Genomic DNA, 24,991 nt, shown 5'->3' with positions numbered 1-24,991 from the left:
CCCCAGCTCTACTGCTGTACGCAGACCACACGGCCCCGCCCCGATGATCACACACTGGGAGAGGAGACAGCTGGGATGAGAAGCTAGAAACGTACACACGCTGTGCAGCCTGTGTATTTGAAAATGTTAAATACCAGATTCTAAATGACTAAAAAGTACCGTGGTGTTGGCACAGACACGGCCCTTCCCGTATTCGTGGTGGGCGGCCCGTTTGTCCAGTTTGGCCCAAAGTGCGTTTGCCTTCCAGTAGCTGAGGCGTTCTTTGAGGCTGTGGTAGAAAGGCCTCTGCGGCTGCGTCGGGGAGTAGGTCTGTGACTGTGTGTGTGTGTGTGTGAGCTGAAGGTGCTCACACAGCAGGTTGAAAGCACGGAGTGTTGTTCTGCAAGTAGACGCCTGGACAAACTCATCAAATAGAACCTGGGCATGTCCCTCCTTCTCCGCCTCGTCGCCCACGGCAACCCCGGCAGCAGCAGGGCACCCTGGGAACTCTGGGAACTCCATCTCAGCTTCCCGTTCCGGGCTCTTTCATTGGCTGCCTGGAAAGTAAGAAAATAAATTGCTTATGAAACATTTCTAAGTTTGCAAATAGTCTACTGTGTGTGTGTGAGTGAGTGAGTGAGTGAGTGAGTGAGTGAGTGAGTGAGTGAGTGAGAGTGAGTGAGTGAAGAAAGAGAGTGTGTGTGTGTGTGTATGTGTGTTTGGATTAAGGTGTTCTCTGTCTGAGCTGGCTGCATATCAGAGGCTAAGATCCCCTGCTGGGAGGTAGGGCCATAGATGTTCTTATACTGTTAGAGCCCAGATAAACCAGCTCTCCATGCTGTGAACTGGGCTTATGGGTAATGTAGTATATCCACTGCTGAGACTCTGGTTGTCACACACTCAAAGCCCTCAGAAAAGTGTACTATATTTACATTTACATTTAAGTCATTTAGCAGACGCTCTTATCCAGAGCGACTTACAATATCCTGCTATTGTATTATATTCAGTGCTCTTAGGTGTGTGAACATAAAGTGCATTATACAGTGTATTTCTGTATGGTATATTCAGCCATAATTATCTCATATAATTAGAATACATTATAAACATATTACTTTTTTACACAATAAAAACATAGGGTGGATAAGGACTTGGGGGGAGGAGGTGGAATATGTGCCCACATCCCAAGACTGGGACAATAACCAAGGCAGTCACCAGACAATACAAAGAGAAAGATGGAGGGAATGTGTGTGGTTGGGGGGGGGGGGGGGGACAATGCACCTCATACATAGTGGATCCATCCGCACCAAGCACCAAGAGAAACCCACACACATACTCCATCACCCACACACACACACTCCAGTGTGTGTCAGCATAGCAGGGGGAGATAGTATAGTAGTTTATTAGATTGAATTAGAAAATTTGATAGATACTCTATTAATCTTCCAAACGAAAATAAACAGCACCAAATAACCACACAAGACTAAAAACCATACATAAATAATATACTATCCATTTTAGATGAGTCTAAGTGCCTAGGACATTCTACATAATTACCTTGCACATCAAAGAGCTTCCATTCTTTCAGTATTGTCTGTCCATTATGTCCACATTACACTTTCGAGATAACACATTCAAGTACAAACATTGACAGAAGAACACACACAAACAGTGTAGGACTTACTGTATGCTGTGTTGTCGTCTGGCCTGTACAGACATTATCACTCTCCAGCTCAGCTACGGGTTGCCAGGTGTCTCTCAGAATTCGAATGTAAAATCTATCTTCAGCCACAGAAACAACAACCCACAAACCTGCACTGCAGTAGCCTATACCGCAGCCGCCATTGTCTCAGCCTGTCCCCCTCCCTTCCTTATAGTGTGCTGTGCATTATGTTGATACCAAACTCTCCAAGTCTGTCTTTCTCGCTCTCTCACATCCAGACGCTTTTCTCGTCCAAGGTCAGGGAACAGCCAAGTACAGACTCCTCCCACACAGCATGTTCACATAGGCTTCAGTACACACACACACACACAGGCACACACACACACACACACACACAACACACACACACACACACACACACACACACACACACACACACACACACACACACACACACACACACACACACACACACACACACACACACACACACGGGCACGCCCACACACACACCTAATCTCATGGTGTCCCTGGGGAACAGACTGGGCTCTAACAAGCTTAAAGAGGAGAGGGATCAGAAGAGAGAGATCATTCTGTAGGAAAGTGGTGCTGAGGGAGAGAGATGCCCGCTCATAGGCACACAAAAACAGAGTGGGTATGTGTGAACAGAACACACAGACAGAGGCCTATTTGTGCATATGGCCGAGACCCAAACCCTTCAGTGCTGTCAGAGAGAAGGTTTTGGGTTATACATTCTGTCAGTGTAGAGGTACCTGCACATGCCAGGTGTAGGCCTACACATGACAGAGCAAATAAACGTTTATAGGCCTACCCACAATTTTCAACTTATGGTCATATGGAGATCTGCTCTGCTCTCTTTACTAACCCCAAATTAGCCAATATTTTCATAGCTGAAGACCCAAGCCTGAGAGGGCAGGGCTTAATCTATAGCTAAACATTGTGGCTAACCCCTGACCCCATAGCTTACGCTGCAGCTAATACCTGATCACCTTCACTGATCCATACTATATTCCCAGTAGCTACTTCAGTATAATGCCCGCGCCACACCCCACACACACATGCGCACTAACACACATCCAACTAAGCTGCCCCGTGGTGTTTGTGTGTGGGTGGTGTTACAGTCTAATTTTAACGTTAACCTCTCCATGACGGGGCTTCTCAATGTTTCCAAGTCTCGCTCTGTTTGCTTAAGATTTCACGGAACCCCATTTGGATTAGAACTTTGTCTTATATATAGACGAAGGCTAAAATCTCCCTACAGGGTAATGTCACCATCTAGTGGTTGGGAAGTGAGACTGAATTCCCCCGCCTGACCAGTTATTTTCGCTCAACCGTACACACTTTAAATAAATATCTAGATCATTTACAACACAAAGACAGCTGTCAAAGTATAAAACGTGTAATGTGTAAATGTACAATTGCATGAATGTGTTGAGAATCACATGTACACAGTCAGGAATTTTGCTGTGAAGAGAAAAAAGTGAATCGAATGAAATAAAGTAATACACCAAGACTTGTATATCACATATAGAGTATTATTTTAATTTCACACAGGAACACAGACAGTGCCATACCAGTAGTGCTCGTCCCTTTGTCTCGATAGACAATAGAAAGGCTCCAACAGCACAAAGCACACAGGCCACAGTAAATGGCAGCATATCTAAAATCACTGAATGTGACATCAACACCTACACACACACACACACACACACACACACACACACACACACACACACACACACACACACACACACACACACAGTCAAACATTATGACACACACATTTAAGAATAAACAGCTGTAACACACATTCACATATTAATACACACATACACAAGCATCAGCCAACATGAACAACACACAGCCACAGACCTGTGCTATGAAGGGGGGCGATCATGCCTCTGATGTGGCTGAAAGAAGTGCAGAAACCCATTCCAAGAGAACGCACTGCAGTCGGGTACAGCTGAGAGACAGAAGGAGTCACCAGACACACACAGTATACACCTGAGAGAGGCCTATACAATACATTGTTATACACTAACAGTATATATGTGGATGGAATGTAAAGTTGTGTCCACATACCTCTGCAGTATAAATACTGTATAAACCACATTGAAAATCATTGAGACCAGAGACCTGATCCAGAACAGCAGAATGGCAAAAACTAAACCTTGAAAGAGAGAGAGCAAGAGTGACAGAGAGAGAATCTCATGAGCAAAAGTATTGATACCGTATTTGAAATTGGTGACGAAATAAAACAATCAAACCCCACAGAGTGTTTACAGTTTATACATAGTAGAGCAGAGGTTAACCAGCATGAAGAACAGGGCTGCCATGAGCTTCAGGAGAACCATGCTCAACTTCCTCCCAAACACGTTCAACAGGCATATATTCAGACGGATGACTGGAGACAGAGAGAGAAAGTGAGCGAGCACAAAAACAAATCAGACTTGTACACGAACAGTACCATTATTCAGATAGTAAAACAAAAGAGTGTGCATATGACCTCATGTGAATCTGACCCCCACTGTACACACACACACACACACACACACACACACACACACACACACACACACACACACACACACACACACACACACACACACACACACACACACATGCATGTGTAACAGGGTTTCCGCTTGACACTGCAGAAATATGTATTTCTACTGGTTGGTTGAATTTACATACCAATTATGCCATTGGTTACTGCATGCAGAGATTGCGAATGAGAATTCCTTCCAGTCTGATATTGACTTGCAAGCGGTAGGTCATGTTCTGATGTACTATATTCTATTTTCATATTTACGAGTTCACTATGTACATGTCCTGATGTGTGTGTGTGAGATATATATATATATATATATTATGGTACAAGTCAAAGGGTTGGACACATACTCAAGGGTTTTTCTTTATCTGTACTATTTCCAACAACAAAAAACTATGAAATAACACATATGGAATCATGTAGTAACCAAAAAAGGGTTAAACAAATCAAAATATATTTTATATTTGAGATTCTTCAAAGTAGCAACCGTTTGCCTTGATAACAGCTTTGCACACTCTTGGCATTCTCTCAAACACCTCCATGAAGTAGTCACCTAGAATGCATTTCAATTAACAGGTGCCTGAGGAGCAAGAGGACAAATACATTAGTGTCTAGTTTGAGAAACAGATGCCTCACAAGTCCTCAACTGGCAGATTCATTAAATAGCACCCGCAAAACACCAGTCTCAACGTCAACAGCGAAGAGGCGACTCCGGGATGCTGGCCTTTTAGGCATAGCTGCATAGAAAAAGCCATATCTCAGACTGGCCACTAAAAAGAAGAGATTAGGATGGGCAAAAGAACACAGACACTGGACAGAGGAACTCTGCCTAGAAAGCCAGCATCCCAGAGTCGCTTCACTGTTGACGTTGAGACTGGTGTTTTGCGGGTACGAATGAAGCTGCCAGTTGAGGACTTGTGAGGCATCTTTTTCTCAAACTAGACACTCTAATGTATTTGTCCTCTTGCTCAGTTGTGCACCAGGGCATCTCACTCCTCTTTATTTGTATTACCTTTATTTAACCAGGCAAGTCAGTTAAGAACAAATTCTTATTTTCAATGACGGCCTGGGAACAGTGGGTTAACTGCCTGTTCAGGGGCAGAACGACAGATTTTGTACCTTGTCAGCCCGGGGGTTTGAACTCTCAACCTTCCATTTACTAGTCCAACGCTCTAACCACTAGGCTACACTATATTCTGGTTAGAGCCGGTTTGCACAGTTCTGTGAAGGGAGTAGTACAGAGCGTTATACGAGATCTTCAGTTTCTTGGCAATTTCTCGCATGGAATAGCCTTCATTTCTCATAACAAGAAGAGACTTACGAGTTTCAGAAGAAAGTTATTTATTTCTGGCCATTTTGAGCCTCTAATCGAACCCAAAATTGCTGATGCTCTAGATACTCAACTAGTCTAAAGAAGGCCAGTTTTATTGCTTCTTCATTCAGGACAGTTTTCAACTGTGCTAATGTAATTGTAAGGGTTTTCTAATGATGAGCCTTTTAAAATGATAAACTTGGATGAGCTAACACAACGTGTCATTGGAACACAGGAGTGATGGTTGCTGATAATAGGCCTCTGTACACCTATGTAAATATTCCATTAACAATCAGCCATTTCTGGCTACAATAGTCATTTACAAGATTAACAATGTCTACACTGTATTTCTGATCAAATTGATGTTATTTTAATGGACCAAAAAAATTTGCTTTTCTTTCAAAAACAAGGAAATGTCTTAGTGATCCCAAACTTTTGAACAGTAGTGTATATATATACTTATTATCTAGGCCCCCCTTGACCTAGATAGATTGATAAACCATCAGACACATCTACACACTCATTCCGACACAGACTGTTACAACCGATAAAAACAGTTTCAGAAGGTTTCATGTATATTTCATCCCAGAAACCTGTAAAGGGACAGACCTTCCAGTGTCCACATCTATCAGCCACGTATCCACTAAACAACCCACACACCATGAACCCCGCAAACACCCATCTGAGTCAGAGACAGACAGAGACAGACAGATAGAAAGGTGTATCATATACATGTGTAATAGGTCTACCAGATATTTAAAACCCAGCTGCATGCTGGTTGGTGTATTTCCTCACCGTGGAGTCCAGAGCCACCTCCCAGTCGTCCAGATGCCACTCACAGTGGATCTCAGAAGACACCACGGCCAGAAACATGAACTCCATTGCCTCCGCTATCTACAATATATACATGCATGCTTATATGCTTCTGCACAACCTTTAGCAAGAGCCCTTTCACTAACATACGGACAGACAGATAGACAGCTAGAAAGATAGACACACACACGGACACTCACGCTGGCACTGACCATAGTTCACCCAACTACCTCATCCCCATATTGTTATTTGTATTTTATTTTTAGCTATTTTGCACCCCAGTATCTCTATTTGCACATCATCATCTATACACCTGTCACTCCAGTGTTAAAGCTAAACTGTAATTATTTTGCCACTATGGCCGATTTATTGCCTTTACCTCCCTAATCTTACTACATTTGCACACACTCTACATAGATTTTTCTATTGTGTTATTGACTGTACATTTGTTAATCCCATGTGTAACTCTGTTGTTGTTTTTGCCGCACTGCTTTGCTTTATCTTGGCCAGGACGCAGTTGTAAATGAGAACTTGAACTGTTCTACCTGGTTAAATAAAGGTGAAATAAAATCTTCAAATACATTTTAAAATGATGATGAACAACAGAACATGGAAGTGATCAAAGCCGATGGTCTCCACCTCTTCCTCCACACTGTACGTCTGTGGCTCTGAAACAAGAGGTCAAAGTCCAAATCCCACATACACACTTCCCCCTCACATTATCACTTCCCAGCACATGACCAAACACTCTACCTACTGGGTGGTTTATGAGCGGCGCTCACCTTTGACCTCTTGGTGAGGGTTGTTGACCTCCATCTCCACTTCATCTAGCTGGATGGCGCTAACCAGCTGAGTCATCATGGAGGACCTCCTCAGTCTCCCTACACTGCCCATAGACACTGCAGTCTACACCATTACCATACTGTTAATACAATATACGATGCCCATACTGTAACGTTACCTCAACAATCAACAAACTGGCCACTGTTTCAGTTGCAGGGTGGGGCTAGAAAAATGGAACCACTTAAATTCATGGACAGAGCTATGGATGCAAGGACTGACCGCCCATGAGATCAAATTTATAGTTTTAATCATGTTTTGAGGCTATACAGTTGTTTCACAATTACATTGTTTACAAACAAGTTAACTTTGAATTCTGAGGGGGTCAGTTGAACTAAGCTCATGAAGCATGTCCAAGTTATGCTCTTTAACAATCAATGGGCTTTAAAATGCAAAAATAGAAGTAGAAATCACAAATTGGCCCTTTAATATTATACAAAATATGTCCTGCCAAAAACCTACCACAAAATAACATCGTCACCTGCCCATGCTGTATCACCACCAACAACATTAAGTCTACCTGTCAACTAGCTCTCAAGAACCCAAGGGGGCCGAAGTGGGTTTTACAGCTCCCCTCTCCTGGATTCTCATAACATAAGGACCATTGCTGACTCCACGTTAAATACAATCCCGACACTGTGTTATAACGTTTAGAAACGTTAAAATAAATCCACAACTACAACTATTCGGCAAAGTTTTAAATGCTAAACAAAATCTACAGAACGTTATCATACATTGAGCAGCGCATTGATGTATTATGCGAAGTTAACCGCACATCCATAATAATGCACAAAGTAAACTATGCAGCAAATGACACCCTTGCGGGAAATCACTGTCACCTGCTTTTTGTGATGAAATTCTAACTTTTTTGAAGAAGGCTATCCTTGTCATGAAGAAGAACTTTTCATATATTGGCCATCTTGAGAATCAATTTCAATGCAGAAACTCAGCCAGTTCTGCACACCTTGAGACAGGTGAATCAGGAAGTTGTTGACAACACTGCTGAAAAAGGTTAGACGACAGTTTTTTTAGGTCCCGCCTAACGTCTGTAACCTACATATGCTAATCTATAATGAAATACTGTAAAAGTAAATAAACAACACTACTCAAACTAATATCGGTTACCCAGAAGTAAAATGATCAAGACAGTTTGTCCCTCCCTTTTCTGTCCACGATATATTATATTCAAACAGGACTACCCAATGAGAATTACTATTTGCCTTGAACATAAATATATTTTAGCCTACCGGGTATTGTTGAGATGTGAGAGCGGAACTACAGGGGAGAGGTTGGGTTGTTGCAGATTATGGGTTTACAATAGTTGAGGCATTATTCAGTCAGGTTTATCCTGTTGTTTCTCTCAGTCTCTGTGTGTTTGTTGGAAGATTACGGGACTGAAGGGTTAGGTACCAGTTATCAGAATGGGGAAGGAGGTGCAAAACTAAACAGGGGGACCAGCAACTAAAATACAATGATTCAACTTTTGGAGAGAAAAAAACTAAGACAGCAAAGGCTGACCTTAAACACATAATTTCTTTAATGTTTGATTTACACATCATTCAGACTCTATACACCACAGGGATGCAGCTCAGAGGGAGGAGAGAGGAGAAAGAGAGGGATAGAGAGAGAGAAGGGAAAGGAGGGGAGAGAGCGAGGGGTATGAAGAGTGGGAGGGCGAGAGAGAGCTGGAAAACAGGTATTGGTGGTGTTCCTGCCCGACAACATTGCAGACACATGCCAGACCTCACAACAGCTGGATAGGTGTTTAACATGTCAGTTAACCACAACATGTGATATAGAAATTTGATGCCCCACTGAGCAGTCGTTGATGCAATGCAACGTCTGTGAATCTCGTCGGGCAGGAACCCCACCCTTGTCTGACATTTAACACACCTGAGCATCTACACTGTCGAAGATACGCCCCAGGGTGTGGCCTATAGATGGACCCGCCCCAGTCTCAAGGGTAGACAAAACACATACCCTCTGGGGACAGAGAGAGAGTATAGGGGTATGATCTCAGGGCATTAGGGCCAATAACAAGCCTGCTCCGACACTCTGGTGTCTCAGAGAATCACAGATCTATAAAACACAGAACTATGAAACATTCAGAAGGTACTGCAGAGTTTGAAGTCCAGAGTTTGAAGTGAATCCTATCTTTTTAGACAGGAATATCCAATTCTGAGTGTGTGTGTTTTCCATGTTGGCAGTGTGTCTGTGCTCCCCATGTCGGTATAGGCTGTGTGTGAGATGCTGTTAGACTGAGGAGACATCAACACACTCCAACCCCCTGTACAGAGGGAGTGAAGGGTCTGTTACTGTAAGTTACTTAGTAGCACCAGGTGAATCGGTTTGTCGTCTGCACACACACATCTCTGTGACTCCACTCTGTGTATAGTCCTACAGCCTTATTGACAGGTGCCAGGTCCAATCAGGAAGGTTTATAAGTCCCAGCAGATGAAGAGTTATAAATCAGGATTGGTCCACAGGGAAGGTGTGTTAGTCCTTCCGTTGAAAGGTTGTCCATATAATTGAGCAATCACAGATAAAATAGTTTGACATATTTTACGCTTATATTTATTTTATATACTGCATTTATTGTTATATCAATTTTCATTTAGGTTTTAAAAAATGATTAGAAAAGGCAAAACAAGAGTATAACAGAATGACACTTACATAGTGCATCTTTTCTACTGCTTGATTATCATGATGTATTATGTGCTTGGATGGATCAGGTTCGGATGGCACTGTATAACACTCTTCACTCTTTACTTGTGTGTTACAACTCTTCAGTTTAACTTCTGTTTTAAACATTTTTTGTACTTATTTTAGCAGAATGCCTGAGAGAAGACAACAGCAACAGAGTCACATCACTAATAGCTAGCTAGCCAAGCCTCAAACATAGTCAACATGCTGTAGATAGCTAGAGCACAGAGCTGGATGGGCAAGCCTTCTCTTGCCTGCACAAACCCACACATTACTGACCATTGACCAAACCCAATACAATAAGACCTCAGAGAAAACAACCTGAAGCAAAGAGGGAAGCCAGCCATGCAGCCATAACACCAGCAGATGGAGACAAAGAGCACTTAACCACCACTAAAACAACCAACTGCTACAGTATAGTATGTCCATTTGTCCAAAATGGCTTTGTTTCCTAAATTCACCTCCTCGAGAGGTTCACCTTTACATCCATTTGGATAATAGTTGACTAAGGAAAGGAGATAAGGAGAGGAAGCTATTTGGGGGAAATTGGACATGTAGGTGTTTTTCACTGCTATAAACCATCCCATCAAAATTCCCCAAATCACCTTTGCATTACCTTATGTCGATGTGGTGTAAAATCATTCCCATTTCAATCTTAAATTTCACAGGTAGCCTATTTTCTGTGGTTGTCAAGCATGAGTGGTTTTCCAGCTCTTCCCACCAAGAGAAACACTATCACAATTCGACACAGTCATTCGTCACCACAGAAATGCCTTTGTTCTGTGAGAGTTCTGCCGCAGAAAGTCACATTGGTGGTGGATGGGATAGGTTAGCCCCATGTCAACTCTTTTGACACCTACTGAAAAGCGCTATATATACACACGTTATATGTCTGCAAAGCATAATCCATTTTTTTCTCTCCATTTTTGTACCAGCAACACATGAACACACGAGCGGCGTGCAACTGTGCTAAGCGACGTCTCCACTGCGATAAACAACGTTATGATCAGCTCCATGGAAAAAGTGAGCGCTAACACAGAGAAAACAGCCATAGAACATCCAAACAGTATTGGTCTTTGGTCAAAATAAAGGATTTAAAAGTATACTTTCAGAGCAATAAAAAATAAATACAATTTCAATACTCCATTGGTCACTCTTATTAATTCATATTGTGCTCACTTGGGATTTTTACATCTCTTCACATATAATATTTTCTTTTTTATATACTTTTTTCATCTATATATTCAAATCCCCCATGCGCAAAGTACACTATACTCCAAGTCTCCAACTCTCTCTACAGTGCAAGACCTCACCAATATGGCTGATGAATGGAGAAGACCTCACCAACATGGCTGATGATGAATGTATGTTGAAGGCAATGCATGGTTAACTTAATGACAGGAGACGTTACGCTGAGGTTTAGCACCACATACAGGAGGTCAGGAAGGGCAGAGACGGCCCCTCTCACGGAAGCACTTCTATGGAACGCTGAAGAAAACAAACTCAATCCTCCCGTCCAGTGGAAACACTGTGCTGTAGAATGAGGAACCTTTACAGAGTGAAGAACCCTTTAAAGAACAGTGATGTTATTGTTGTAAGGAAATCGTATCTGTTGCAGACAGGCTGAGTCTTGTTCAGACCAGCTTATGAATAGCAGTGTAAGTCTCTTTAGACCAGTTTAGGGCAAGTGGTTCTGACTGTTTCAAACTAGTTTGGGGTAGTGGTTCTGATCGGTCCATACTTGTTTAGGTAGTAGTTCAAACTGGTTCAGACCAGTTATGGGGTAGGTGCTTACACTGGTCTAGGAGTAGGTGCCGGCCACAGCAACCTGTTTCTGGGCGAGTCGTCGTAGCTCCTCCCTGATGGCCTTGATGAGGGAGGCGGAGCTTTGGGCTGAGGGGGAGGACTCGTCTAGGGGGAACTCTGGAGTGGGAGGGGCCAGGAGCATTGGGGGGACAGAATGGTCTCCCAGAGAGGAGCTGGGCATCTGAAACACAGCGGGGGAGGAGAACTCAGGGAACGACAGCACCTAGAGAGAGAGAGAGAGAGAGAGAGAGAGAGAGAGAGAGAGAGAGAGAGAGAGAGAGAGAGAGAGAGAGACAGGGTAAGAGCTCGAGAGATAGGATAATAGAGAAGGCAAGAGTCAGAGATCAAATTACTCCTCTGTAAACTAGATTACTCCTCTAGAAAACAAATGGTTCTCTCAATCTCTGACATGTGGCACGCCAAAACAGTCTCACATGCTGACCAGACAGCACACGTGCGTGCGTCTGCGTGCGACCATCGTGCGCATGTTGATTTTGTCCACCCACACCACAGGTTGAAATATCAAAACGAACTCTGAACCAACTATATTAATTTGGGGACAGATCGAAAAGCATTAAACATTTATGGCAATTTAGCTAGCTAGCTTGCTGTTGCTAGCTAATTTGTCCTGGGATATAAACATTGGGTTGTTATTTTACCTGAAATACACAAGGTCCCCTACTCCAACAATTAATCTACAGATAAAAGGGGAAACTGAGTATGTTTCCAGTAATCTCTCCTCCTTCAGGCTTCTTCTTCTTTGGACTTTATATGGCGGTTGGCAACCAACTTTAAGGTGTATTACCACCACCAACTGGACTGGAGTGTCGACCTTAGTTCATCTTTCAATCATACATGGGTGTATGCTCCTAAAAACCAATGAGGAGATGAGAGAGGCGGGAATTGCAGTGTGTTAAGCGTCACAAATAGAACTAAGTTCTATTTTAGCTTCTGGCGACGCTGACACTGGTTGACGCACACCAGCAGTGTGGGTGCAATGATTGAATAACATGTATGTGTACGTTTAATTTGCGACGCGAGCGGTGTGGTCAGCATGTCATGCTGTCCCTGTCGGTCATCATGTGGTCTGACTCACACTCTCTCTGCTGGCTCCAGGTCTGGAGAGGTCCTGGTCTAAAGGCTGCTGGTTCCAGCTGGAGCCTGTTGGCCCAGAGACACTGCGGCCCACCCCAGGGTACGCACTGATCCGGCTCGACAAGCCCACCTGAGTCAGGTGATGCAGCTGAGCACCTGAAACACAAACAACACACCATGTGTAAGTAATCATTAGATACACACAGTATACACTTACCATACACACATCAATCCCAATTAACACACACACGCGCACATATGGCACCTTTACCTGTGCTCCCCCCAACAGGCCGAGGTCTGGAGGAGGAGGGAGGCTCTTCATACTGCCCCCTGTTGGCGTAGACAGACTCTTGCAGCTGCTCCTCTGCAGTAACATAGGCCCCCGAACCCAGGCCCTGCCTGAAACACACACATACACCAGACCTTGGAAATGCTGACATTCACTGAATGTACTTCAGCTTGGTTAGTATAGTAACGTCTGTCTCACCTCTGCAACAGGCCTTGTACTGACGAGGGAGACATCCCCAACTCTGCATACCTCTAGACAGGAAGAGGGGAGAGAACATAGAGAGAGAGAGAGAAGGTGAGATATCGAGAGAAGAAACATGTGGATGCAAAATAGTAATAAGGAGAGAGAGGGAAGGTGAGAGGTTGAGAGAGACAGTATGATTCATATTTCATAGAAGAGACCCTGGGAGTACACGCAAACACACACACACACACACACACTCTTACCGCAGAGAAGGGGCTGTGTGTGGGGGCTGCGGGATAGGAGCCCCACTGGCGTGATGGGCGTGTCTGTGGGGAGGGAGAGGGGCTCGGCAGGGCGGGGCTGACCTGCGTGACCCCGACACTGACGCTGCCCTGGGAGGAGGGTGACACCAGGGCGAAGGCATCGTCCAATAGGGAGTGCATCTGTTGCCGCGCCTCCTCGATGGACGGCTGGGGGGGCACGTAGGGCGGCGGGGGAGGGGCGTGGTCAAACACCTCATCATTAGGGGAGGGGCTGCCGTGGTCTGGAGGTAGATCCGGGTCCGACTGGAGGAGAGAGAAGAGGAGGAATAAGTGTGAGTGAGCGTGTATATGGTGTGGGTGTGGCCTACATGGTGAGGCACACATACTATGCGCACCCACACACACACACAAACACACACACTATTCACACCAGCACAAACACACAGTATGCGCATAGTATGTGTGTCTCACCATGTAGGCCACATTGTTGAGTCCAGGGTATTTCCTGTAGGTGGCGCTGTGGTCTGTGAGCAGGCGGTCTCTGTCCGTCAGTCTGTCTGTGTCTGGCAGACTGCCGTTCCCTTGCTGCCTCCGCCGGCCCCGAGGAGAGCGCCTCCCCCTGGCAGGGCAGGGAAACACATTGGCAAAGATTAGTCTCATTCATACAGTCTCACACACTCATCTAATTCAGTCACAGAATTCAGCCTGAGTATGTATTGACCATCACCTCTTCCTGGATTCCCCTGGGGTGGGGGGCGAGGGGGGGTCGGTGTGCAGGATGCTGTCCATGTGGTCATGGGCTGAGCTGTAGAGGCGCTGGGGACACACTCCCTGCCCCGCCTCCTCCTGCGCCTGCCCGAAGGCATCCAGGATGTCATCCATAGAGGGGAACTCACACTGGCCCCGCCTCTTAGCCCGCTGACGCAGCTTGTTCCTGTGGTGCTCAATCTCCGACTTATGTCTCAGAGCCACCTAGATACACACACACAAGATTTTAAGGAGTTTTAAGCTGTGTGTGACTGTTTGTGTGTACGTCTGAGTGTATTCGCCTGTGTGAGCTAGATGTGTGTGTGTGTGTATTCTCACCTCTGCGCTGACCCTCTCTGTGAGGGTGGGGCTGTGTGAGCGTTGTGGTGGGCTGGGCCGGGGCTGCATGGCAATCAACTGGACCTTGTTGGCCTGGTAACCCCTGCCGTCAGAAGAGCCTCGGGACAGACGGTCCACGTGGTCGAAGATGGAGGAAGAGGAGAGTAGCTCATCTGGACCACTGCCTGTGGGAGGGACTGGGGAGAGGAGAGAGGAGAGGAGAGAGTGGAGATAGGAGAGAGGGAAAAAGAGTAAGGTAAACTGTAGTAATACTGTAGCAGTAAACTGGGTTATTTCTGGCAAGCTGCAGCTTTACTGAACCACTCAACACGAAGGGAGGACTTACTCATCTTATTCCTCCCTATGATCCAGGCCAGAACAAAAAGAAAGGAGGGCGAGAGAGAGGTAGACAGAGAGAGGCAGACAGAGAGGAAGACAGAGAGGGGAGGGGGCGAGAAGCATTATCACTTGGTGGTCAGAGATTCATGTTCACATTGCAAGCTTTTTCTCCCCTCCTCTTCTGCGCCCTCCTGCTCCTCCATGCTCTCTCCATCCTGCATTCTTTGCAGCACTCCTCTTTCCCTGTTCCCTCTCACTACCTCTTTCTCCCCTGTGGTTTCTCTCGCTCTCTCTTTCTTCCTCGGTTTTTCTCTTTGATGCAACTCCTTTAATCAGTTTCTCTCCTGCTGAGTCAGTGCATAGCTCTTTAGGACACAGGCACAACACACATGAGCATATACACACTCTCACAATCTCTCCCTCTACCACTTAGTCTCCTCTGTGTTTCAGCATGGCCGTTGTAGATACAGTATACATGTAGATATGACCGGAATCCTCATTCTAATCTAAATGACAAATAATCAAGTTTATTCCATCATGGTACATTTCTATCAGAATGTTATGAATAAGGCTTTAGGTAAAGAGAAAGGGTCATGTCTCTTGCCATTCTTGGGCGTTTTGTTTCGGTGTTGTTTCCCCTCATGGGGCGTGGCCACATGTCTTGTGGTCTCCTCTGCAGACTCTCTGCCACTCGATTGGTCGCTACCTAACGAGTCACCATCTGACGGGGACAGTCTGGCCAATCAGAGAAAAAGGTTAATGTGGGTTTGTGGATTAGTGTGGATGTATCCCTGCTTGTGGATGTGTTACCAACCTCCCCCTTCGGCGGTTAGCGCGGGCAGCCTTGGTGGAGGAGCCCTTGGATTTAGGAGTGTTGACATCCCCTCCCTCAGAGGGGGTGGCCTCTTTGATGGGCATAGGGAGGGCACCAGGCTCCTGGATCACCATGATGTCATCCTTACTGTGCTGCCCCAGGTGGAGCTTGGCGAAGTCAAACCCTTTCACACTGGGAGCCTGCAGCTGGAGAGAGAGGGGGGGTGGAGAGAAAGAGAGGGGAAGATATAGAAAGAAAGAGAGAGAGGGGAGAAAGAGAGAGAAAGAGGGGAGAATGAGAGTAAGAGATGGGGAGGGAAGAGGTAAGGGTGGAACAAGCACATCAAGACATGTAAGTATGCATGACTACAGCCTTATGCCATTCTCATTTTGATGCAATTCCAGTCAGATCACAAATCCACAGTCACCCATAGAGGTCGACCCTCTAACCCTTCACCCCTGCCCCTGACCTTCTGTCTCTGCTGGATGGTGTTGATGGCGTCAGGCTGAAACTCCAGCTTCTCTGAGCCGCACAGTTTCCAGTAGAGGATGATGATGATGAAGATAGCCAGCAGGACAGGCACCACCACCCCCACAATCAGCCAGACACTGCTGCTCGGAGTCTCAGACGGGGGCACTGTCAGCGTCTCCACAGCTACAGAAGACAAATACATTATGTACGTATACAATCAGCTTACACTTTCATCTAAGCAATATGCTACTGTACATTAGGAAATGAGTGCAGCCAACCTACAAGGGCATACGTTGCGAATCACTGAATAACATAAGTACTACTTATGGAAATCCACACATACACAAGTGTGCATGCGGCCACACGCTGGTGCGTGAACACACACTTGCGCGGCCGCATGCATAGACTCACGCTGGGCAAGGGGTCTCTGGACGCGGTGCCCCAGTACGATGGCAGCCCGTTGCAGCTCCAGGCGGTTGAGGGTGGCAGCGGTGGCATCAGCAGGAACTCTCTCCCCCCCTGGTCCCTCCACAAAATACACCACTTCCAGAGAACGACCTGAACCTGCCAGTCTCGACACACGTACCACCTGGAGATAACACCATGGAGTCATTGTGTGTGTGTGTGTGAGTACAGCATGTGCATGGGGTAAGGATGCTACAAACAGCACCCATAGTGGGTGCGAGAGTATATAAGTGTGTCGTTTACCTGTAAGCTGTTGTTACCCACGGCCGTGGATCTCTTCCAGCGGCGCCGTTGACTCCCGTCCCCCAGCCCCTCCTCCAGCAGCAGGGCCAGACGGCGCTCCAGACGAGCCTTGAAGCTCCGCTCAGTCACCGTCTGCTCCTGGACACCCATTAACACTGCAACACACACCAGCAACACTAATGCAGCTCTCAAAAACGGCCATCATGACTGCAACACATAAACACACGCGTGCTGCTCTAGCACGGTTGCTCTCTCAATATTGAGCTTAAGGCTGAAAGTCCCGAAGCTGAAATTCGTACCTGTGCGGACCCAGGAGGAGCGTAGATGGTGAGAAACGTTCAGCTCGGGGTAGTGGAAGGCTGGGGAGACAAACACAGGATAGGGAAGATCAGGTTAGTCACTGTTGTCTGTGGGGCGAGTAACTCATTTAGAATGCGTGTGTGTGGGAGTACAATATATACATATGGTCAGGATGCTACAAACAGCACCTCGGTGTGTGTGTGTGTGTGTGTGTGTGTGTGTGTGTGTGTGTGTGTGTGTGTGTGTGTGTGTGTGTGTGTGTGCGTGCGCATGTGTCTGTGTGTGCTGGCATCTGTGTGTGTGTGGGATAGTAACTGGTATATAGATGGGGGGTGTGTGTGGGGTGTCAGTGAGGGGTAGATGAGATGTGTGTGTGTGACTTACGTTCAGCGATCTGCAGCACGGGGAAGCCCAGGTAGAAGCTGAACTCCACCGTGCTTAAGTGTCTCAGGTGACCGCTGACCTCTGACCCTAACAGGTAGCCCCGTCCATCACGCAACGCAAACGTGATGTCCACAGGAACCTTCTGGTCACCCTGTGGCTTGGCCTGACCCATGGTGATGTTCAGAAGCTGGAGGTAAACACACACAAACACACACGTTACAGATTGACTCACTTTTTGATTGATCTGAATCCCTTTCCTCAGCTCCGCTGAACCTGCCCAAGTGAATGGCTAATGCACACACTTTCACAGCTACGACTCTCACCTGTACAGTAACATTGCCAAATTCATACGCGCGTCGGCGTGTCTCTGTGTAGGCCATCAGCAATCCTCTCTCTACTCGCTCACTGAAGTTACACACACGCACATCCATGTGACTGGGCATGAACTGCAGCACTGAAAAACACACACATTATAGATTATCACACTGACAGTACACACACACATTGTCTAATGCAGCACTAAAATGCGCACGCGCACACACACGAGTGATGGGAAGTTCGGCTCAGAACTTTTCGACTCGTTCAAGTTAAAAGAACAAATCTTCCGACTCATTTAGTTCATTTCAGTCATTAATGCCCAGAGCACGCAGGACCCCCTACCGGCCAACAATGAACTGAAAACTCAAGTCATGATTCTACAAGCCTCTATTTCGCAGTTCACCATAGGGGGCTAATTGGAGCTTCCATTTGTGACAGACTTGTAAAAGTTTGATTTAAACAATGTACATTTGTAGATTGCTAGGCATACAAATACGATTATTTCTTGATATATTAGAAACGAGGTCTAGCTGTGGCCGCAACCGGACTAGATTGTGAACGACGATTGGCGGAATGCATTGGTTGACTGTCATGAGGGCGATAAGCACAATATCGTTCAAACTGCAGCTTCCCAAACGATTCAAATGTGTTGAGCAGAGTTTGTGTATGTTTTGGTTCTACAAAGCTCTGTCATCGCAACATATAATAATATAATAAATTAATTCATGAGATCAATTATCAGTTCCAAACGTGTATTTTTCTTCTCTATGCTGCCTGCAACATATGATCTATTTCCATGTGCGCATAAATGACAGTTATTGGTCTTACCACGTCTCTGGAACCTCTGAGCAGGAGGAGCGTGTATTAATCCTGCTATAGGACTCATTGCGACCAGCAAGTCAAACGAACGACTAAAACGAAAGAGTCACTCAGAAAAACCAATCTAGACAGTCAGTAAAAAAAAAGAAGAAAACATTACAACTGCACAGAGAGAGAGAGAGAGAGAGAGAGAGAGGTTCCTACCAGAGTGTATCTGGTACTTGTGATCAGGTATGCTGTAGAGGGGTGAGACAGTGGGTAACGAGGAGGAGCCTGGTGTTGACTGGCGCAGAGCGTTGATGACAGACATGGCGGTGAAGATCAGAGGTCCCGCCACAGCACGGAACGCAAAGCTAGACGGAGTTCTCAGGACCTGGCGGAGGGAGAGAGAGGGGGTTTGGGAGGGAAAAGAGAGCAGAGGGAGAGAGAGAGGATTGGGAGGGAGAAGAGAGCAGAGGGAGAGAGAGGAGGAGAGGGGGATAGGGAAGGCAGGCATGATTGGCTTTCAAGACATTTGTGAAGGGCACATTTGCACATTCCTGCAATGCATCTCATGGCTACAAACATGCTCTTTCCCCAAAGCTTCCCCAGTGAGTATTGATAGTAGACCTACCTGTAGCTCCACTGAGCAGTTGAACTCCCTCTTCAAGATGTCCCTGACCTGGCCAAGGCCCACAGTGGAGGCAGACTTAGGCAGGACTAGGAAGAGACAGGGTTAACCTCAAACAACCTGCATTCAACCATTGCCAACGCATTCCCTGAAAACACACTCCTAAGCTATAGGCTAACCAAGGGATGTGCTCCCTTTAAACAGGTGACCATGAGATCCCAGCACAACACATTGACGGGCCAGAACAGTAGAGCACAGTGCATCCCCATCTACAATATTGGAATACTATTGCCTCTCATATGTGCCTCCATCTCTAGTCTACTACGAGTTCTACTGGTGTTGTCTTACCCACTCTGACCAGGTACATGTCAGGCTTGGTGACGTTACACAGGTACTGGCGTCCTGGAGGGGCCTGGACTGGGGAGTCCAGCTGACGCTCGCCAGGGTGCCAGTGGTTGTCGTGGTAACAGTGGTTGCCTTGGTAGTGGTCGTCGGTCGGTTGCCGGGGACATAGGTCACGGGTGGTGGTGGTTTAATGGGGTCCCTCCCTGGAGGTCGCAGCATGGGGGGGCGAGCCAGGCTGGTGGTGTTCGAGGGGGGCAGTGGAGAGTGTCTGCCAGGGGTAGCTGGGGGGACTCTGGGCCGTGGAACAGGAGGCTGAGGGGGTACTCTGGAGGTGGGTCTAACTCCAGGGGTGAGTGTACCCTGACCATCCCAGGGAGTGGGTGAGAGGGTCAGGGGAGGGGTGGAACCCGCTGAGGGGACAAGGGTGTGCTTCTGATCCCGGGCTGGAGGGGGCCCTGTGCTAGGGGAGGGGGACGGGGTATGAGTGTGTGTGTGGGTGTGTGTTTTTGTGGTCGCGGTGGGTGTGATGCCAAGTTTGGGAGTGGTCTTTGGGGGTGGGATGACAATTTCTCCATCTCTGTCTCTTTCCCAATCTTTCTCCCTCCCCCTTTCCCTCTCTCTCTCCCGTTCTCGCTCCTTTTCCCTCTCTCTCTCCTGTTCTTGCTCTCTTTCCCTCTCTCTCTCCTGTTCTTGCTCCTTTTCCCTCTCTCTCTCCTGTTCTTGCTCTTTTTCCCTCTCTTTCTCTCGTTCTTGCTCCCTTTCCCTCTCTCTCTCCCGTTTTCGCTCCCTTTCCCTCTCTCGTTCTCGCTCCCTTTCCCTCTCTCTCTCACGTTCTCGCTCCCTTTCCCTCTCTCTCTCCCGTTCCCTCTCTCTGTTCCTCTCCTCATCTCTCTCTCTGGCCAGCAGATTGGTGTAGTACTCCATACTGTTCATATCCGGCAGCAGCAGCTCCGTGGGCTCCAGAGGAAACATGTCCCCAAGGTCATAATCTTCTTCATCCCAGGGAGGGTATCCCTCAGGTTCAGCAGGGTGGGTGAAGGGGAGGCCCTCCTGGAGGGGGGAGGTGAGGGACGTAGAGGGTCGGAGGAGGCTGGAGGACAGGGGGAGTGTTGGGCGAGAGGGGAAGGAGGTGTCGTAGGAGGCCCCGCCGTCAGGGTCATAGGTGTGGCTGGGTAAGGTTGTGGCCAGGGCCAGTTCCTCCCCCTCTGGGTCCATGAAGGAGAGCGTCTCCAGGTAGTCTCCGGAGCCCCAGGCCTCCTCTAGGGAGGGAGCGTGCTCCCAGGGCGGAGGAGGGGTGAGGGTGGGCTGGCTGTGGGGGGAAAGAGGAGGGGGCTGACTGGGGGACAGTAGGTCCGGGGGTCTCAGGAGGAGGTGTATGCCCTGAGCTTCATCATCCACTGACGCAGCGTCAGTGTTACCAGGGTGACCAGTGTCTTTGGGTGGGCTGGCACCTGGCCATCTGGAAGAGGGTGACGATGATGACCGTGATGACGACCGTGCTGCTGTCGTTCCGTTGGAGTCTACACCGCCTGTGGAGAGATAAACTACAGTCACAACACATGTCCATAATGGCCCATAGTGCAGGAGCCTCTCCTGTTTCTGTAGTGTGAGGCAGCTTGTTGTACAAGTACGCCCCCTGGAAAGGACACTAGTCTTTCGCAGGGACGTGTACATGTGTGCGTGGTTAAAATTAATGTATGAACACAGCAGGCTGAGCAGAATCCCTGCTGGTGGCTGAGAGACCTAGTTAAAGCGGAGCTCCATCTAGAGAATACAACGAGCAGAGGATAGAGCCCAGCACTGATCTCACACACACACACACACACACACACACACACACACACACACACACACACACACACACACACACACACACACACACACACACACACACACACACACACACACACACACACACACAGAGAGAGCCGACCCTAGACTTTTAGGGGCCCCTAAGAGAGATTTGGTTGTGTGACCATCTCATGGGCAAAACATGCGTCTGCCCCTCTCTGCCCTCTTTTGACATGAGTAGAGACAGTTCTACAGTTTTAAATACATCTTTCTGCAATTTTACACATTTTGTCATGGGGTAGGGAGAAACTGTGCAGTTTTAAACCAAATTTCCTGCAATTTATACACATTTTAATAAAAAGTTAATTAATTGTTATTCTGTTTTAAAGCCAATTTCCAGCAATTCTACACATTTTGCCATCACTTATGACATATTAATACAATTTCTGGGTGAGTGACTAACAAAATCAATGTGGGCCCCCTGGAGGTCAGGGCCCCTGGGCACATGCCCTGCATTTTGGTCGGTAATTCGTCCATGACTACTACAATGTTTAGACAGCTGGCTAACTAACTTACCGAGCAATTTATAAAATGTTAGCTGACATGGGATAACTGAGTGACTGACATAAGAGGAAAACTGCTGATGCACTACCAAATTTCAAAATGGCACCTTGTGTATTATTATTCTAACTCTCAACAGTAAGTTGAGACCCCGACTGTTGCTTATTTGTAGGGTCGGCCCTGCACACACAATCCTCACTCAATATGACCATGAAGAGTCGTACACGCACACAAAGGCATAGAGAAACACCCAGTTCATTTATCATAATTTTAAGTACAATATACTGTAACACAAAGTGCTATAGTGCAGATGTATGATAACAATAACCAGGTCACTCTAAGATTGTTACCTTAACTAAAACAGAATAAATTAACAATCTCCTTGCTCTCCCTGCTCCTCATCCATCCCCTCTCACTCACACACACACGCTTGTCAGTACAGTAAGTTACATTACAGCAAGCACCCTGCCTCCTCCTCTTCCTAGCCTTGACTAGGCACTGCCGTGCTTTGCGGCAGTGTCACGTGCTGTGTGGCGGCGAGCTCATTGGTATGCTGCAGACACAGCACACAGCTCAGAGGCATCCCAGCCAACAGCAGGATCAAATCACTCGCACTCGCACACACACACACACACACACACACACACACACACACACACACACACACACACACACACACACACACACACACACATTGATTCAGACAGGGAGATAGTGATGGAGAGAGCAAGGGAGAAGAAAAATAAAATTAAAGAGGGGAAGAGTAATGCAAAGGGAAGAGAAAGAAAGAGCGAGACTGCAGGAATGAAGATAGATGAGAGTAAAGACTTGCGTTTCTAAGAATAGCATGCATCACCCTTCGGTCGATCCACATGGCTTTGATGACAATGATCCAATCAGCAGTGCTAAACATCCTTCATCACCAGGAAGTAGTCCGTCTGCCCCTGTCACGCAGCCGCCCACAGATTTCTTTATTTTAAGTCAGGATATATTTGACTTTGAGTGGGTGCTTGTATGCGCCGTATGTGTGTGTGATTGTATCAGTGTGTGTGTGATGCCTCAAGGCCAGTAAGTGGGACTGACTGACGGGTGACTGTGTGTGTAGGCATCCGCTGTCCAGCTGTCGCTGACGACATAACCGAGTCACTGAGAGATTGAGGAGGATGAATGGACAGACAGAGGTAAAAGGATGGAAAGACAGGAGGCAAGGAGATGGGGGTGAATATGGAAGTTGGTGCATTCAGCACCAAGGACAGCTCCAAAAGTCAAGGACAAGTCAAATACTGGCCACATCTCTCAGTGTACCTTGATGAAACTAGGTGTGGAACAGTAATTCTTATCATTCAGAGTCAAAGCCACCAGCCATCAATGCCTATGAGGGTAAGAAAATTAAATGCCAGTTACCTGCAACAGGTGAGCTTGACATCGTCATGGACACCAGCAAGGAAGCTACCAGCAGATGCGCGCAATAAGTGCGGAGGCCCTGAGAGGCTCCGTGGCACATCCTCGAACCCGTGCTCATCAGGATCAGGCTTTCCATGGCACGCGAGTAGTCACATCACACACGTGCGATGCCATCTCTCCTCTATAGCATCATCATTGCATGCTTTCTGGCGACCAGGAGGCCCTATATGCAAATATCTAATAATACACATCTATTTAGATAAAGGCCTTGTAATAAAAATATCTTCATCGTATAGAAACATTTAATGGGTTAAGCCTATTTTTAACTAGGCTATTAAAGCAGTAGACGGGCTGCCTTACCAGTGCCCTGTCACATTTGATAGCTGGCTGGCTGGCTGACCCCATTATTGGGGAGCTTATACTAGGCCACGTCTGCCAACAAACATCATGCATCTCACAAATCTGACAGCCATGGTACGGTTAATGTTTTATATTTTTTATTAAGCCAATTTAAAATAGCCCATGAAACGATAGGCGACAACGGATTTAGTTGCTGTATCCTAATTAACCTATAATACCGTCGGTCATGACACAATTCCCAGCTTATTATCCCATCTTTATCATTAGGACACCTCGTCTAGTTGTTATTTTCACATTTCCCCACAGTATGCCTACACTTTCGCAGAAATAGACAAATTTATACATTTTAGTGATAAAAAGGGCGGCAAGCGCGAGCTGTTATCAGCTCAAATTCTGAAGCCTTTTTAAGACTGAAATTCTGTCAATCGGCCGACAATATTAAACTAACCTACGTGTAACTGAAAGAAAAGGAAAAAGCACACACAGGAAAACACACAAACAGCCTATAGCAGTCGCCGCATTTCTTTCTTTCCATTGCCTATTTTTTTTCACAGAGATGTGATGGAGCCTACCTGCCATCCAAGAGACGCGGTACAGGCGCGTCACGCATCTCCCAGGCCCATGCGGCCGCGCGCTCATCGGCAAGGAGAGAGAACGAACAAATTTACTATGTTGCAAAATGCAGAACCTAAAAAACATTTTTTTCCGTTAAAATAACTCCCAATGTCGCCAGTAATTATTGAATCTGTTCGCGGCCGACGACTTGAACGTAAGCCGCGCCGTGTTCATACATTGTGATCATCTCCCGGTGAAACGTCACACACTCGAGCGCCCATCACTGGAGAACCTGAGATTCTAGACACGTCTGAGTATCATACTGTCCGCATCAAATAGGAATTTGTCTTTGTTCCTGAAATTCACAGTCCATAATACTCAAACATGACATTCGATTCTACACACAAATCATGAGCACGCCATAATTGGGTTTATTCTTCGGAGACGCGCATCGCTTGGATGATTTTGCAGCAGTCTTCGCTGCAACACCCCTGGCGTTCCTCAAATGCGTATGCCAACATACCTGGTCATTGGCTGGGAGAATGCCACTCAAAATACCGGTTAACTTGTCCTTATTGATGCAAGGCATAGGCCCTTGTGAATCATGGATT

The 24,991-nt window shown here is 46.7% G+C and overlaps 3 protein-coding genes across 6 annotated transcripts in view; all 3 read right to left on the bottom strand.

The window, feature by feature from the left end:
• LOC135516028 (protein-methionine sulfoxide oxidase mical3b-like) overlaps positions 1-1,947 on the bottom strand; it is a 26,431-nt gene extending 24,484 nt beyond the window's left edge. For 2 of the 4 annotated variants that reach the window (XM_064939993.1, XM_064939994.1), the window contains exons 1-3: positions 1,661-1,940; positions 160-536; positions 1-54 (exon numbers count right to left, since the gene is read on the bottom strand). The exon at positions 1-54 is cut by the window's left edge and continues 154 nt beyond it. In XM_064939993.1, the coding sequence (XP_064796065.1) occupies positions 1-54; positions 160-501 (396 nt within the window). In that variant the 5' untranslated portion in view covers positions 502-536; positions 1,661-1,940. Of the gene's footprint in view, positions 55-159; positions 537-1,660 lie in introns of all 4 variants that reach the window. The other 2 variants (XM_064939995.1, XM_064939996.1) reach the window with 2 other exon arrangements.
• A 3,022-nt stretch (positions 1,948-4,969) lies between these two features.
• LOC135515440 (putative transporter SVOPL) lies at positions 4,970-7,230 on the bottom strand. Its single transcript, XM_064939105.1, has 6 exons — positions 7,119-7,230; positions 6,928-7,004; positions 6,781-6,795; positions 6,317-6,417; positions 6,133-6,202; positions 4,970-4,981 (listed from the first exon to the last, which is right to left on the bottom strand). Exons 1-6 carry the CDS (start codon positions 7,228-7,230, stop codon positions 4,970-4,972), a joined length of 387 nt encoding a protein of 128 aa, XP_064795177.1.
• Positions 7,231-10,847: 3,617 nt separating this feature from the next.
• LOC135516027 (UPF0606 protein KIAA1549-like) lies at positions 10,848-23,684 on the bottom strand. Its single transcript, XM_064939992.1, is given in 22 exon segments — positions 10,848-11,908; positions 12,782-12,936; positions 13,052-13,179; positions 13,268-13,320; positions 13,516-13,818; positions 13,987-14,134; positions 14,243-14,487; positions 14,602-14,798; positions 14,948-14,962; positions 15,545-15,675; positions 15,755-15,960; positions 16,224-16,408; positions 16,637-16,814; positions 16,934-17,088; positions 17,233-17,292; positions 17,618-17,804; positions 17,941-18,071; positions 18,959-19,127; positions 19,368-19,453; positions 19,713-19,766; positions 19,769-21,238; positions 23,466-23,684. Coding segments are annotated over 22 exon segments (4,620 nt in total). The 5' UTR covers positions 23,602-23,684; the 3' UTR covers positions 10,848-11,680.
• Between the last annotated feature and the right edge of the window lie 1,307 nt (positions 23,685-24,991).

Source organism: Oncorhynchus masou, chromosome 27, assembly GCF_036934945.1.
Source record: "Oncorhynchus masou masou isolate Uvic2021 chromosome 27, UVic_Omas_1.1, whole genome shotgun sequence".
Taxonomy (NCBI): Eukaryota; Metazoa; Chordata; class Actinopteri; order Salmoniformes; family Salmonidae; genus Oncorhynchus; species Oncorhynchus masou.
Note: the sequence above shows the minus strand (reverse complement) of the source record. Positions and strands in the feature narration are given on the sequence as shown.

Coding starts and splice junctions, on each gene's coding strand:
- LOC135515440 (XM_064939105.1), bottom strand. CDS start 7,230: ATGGGCAGTGTAGGGAGACTGAGGAGGTCCTCCATGATGACTCAGCTG. Junction 7,005..7,118: donor CCCTCACCAAGAGGTCAAAG/GTGAGCGCCGCT, acceptor CTCTTGTTTCAG/AGCCACAGACGTACAGTGTG. Junction 6,203..6,316: donor GTGGCTCTGGACTCCACGGT/GAGGAAATACAC, acceptor CTGACTCAGATG/GGTGTTTGCGGGGTTCATGG.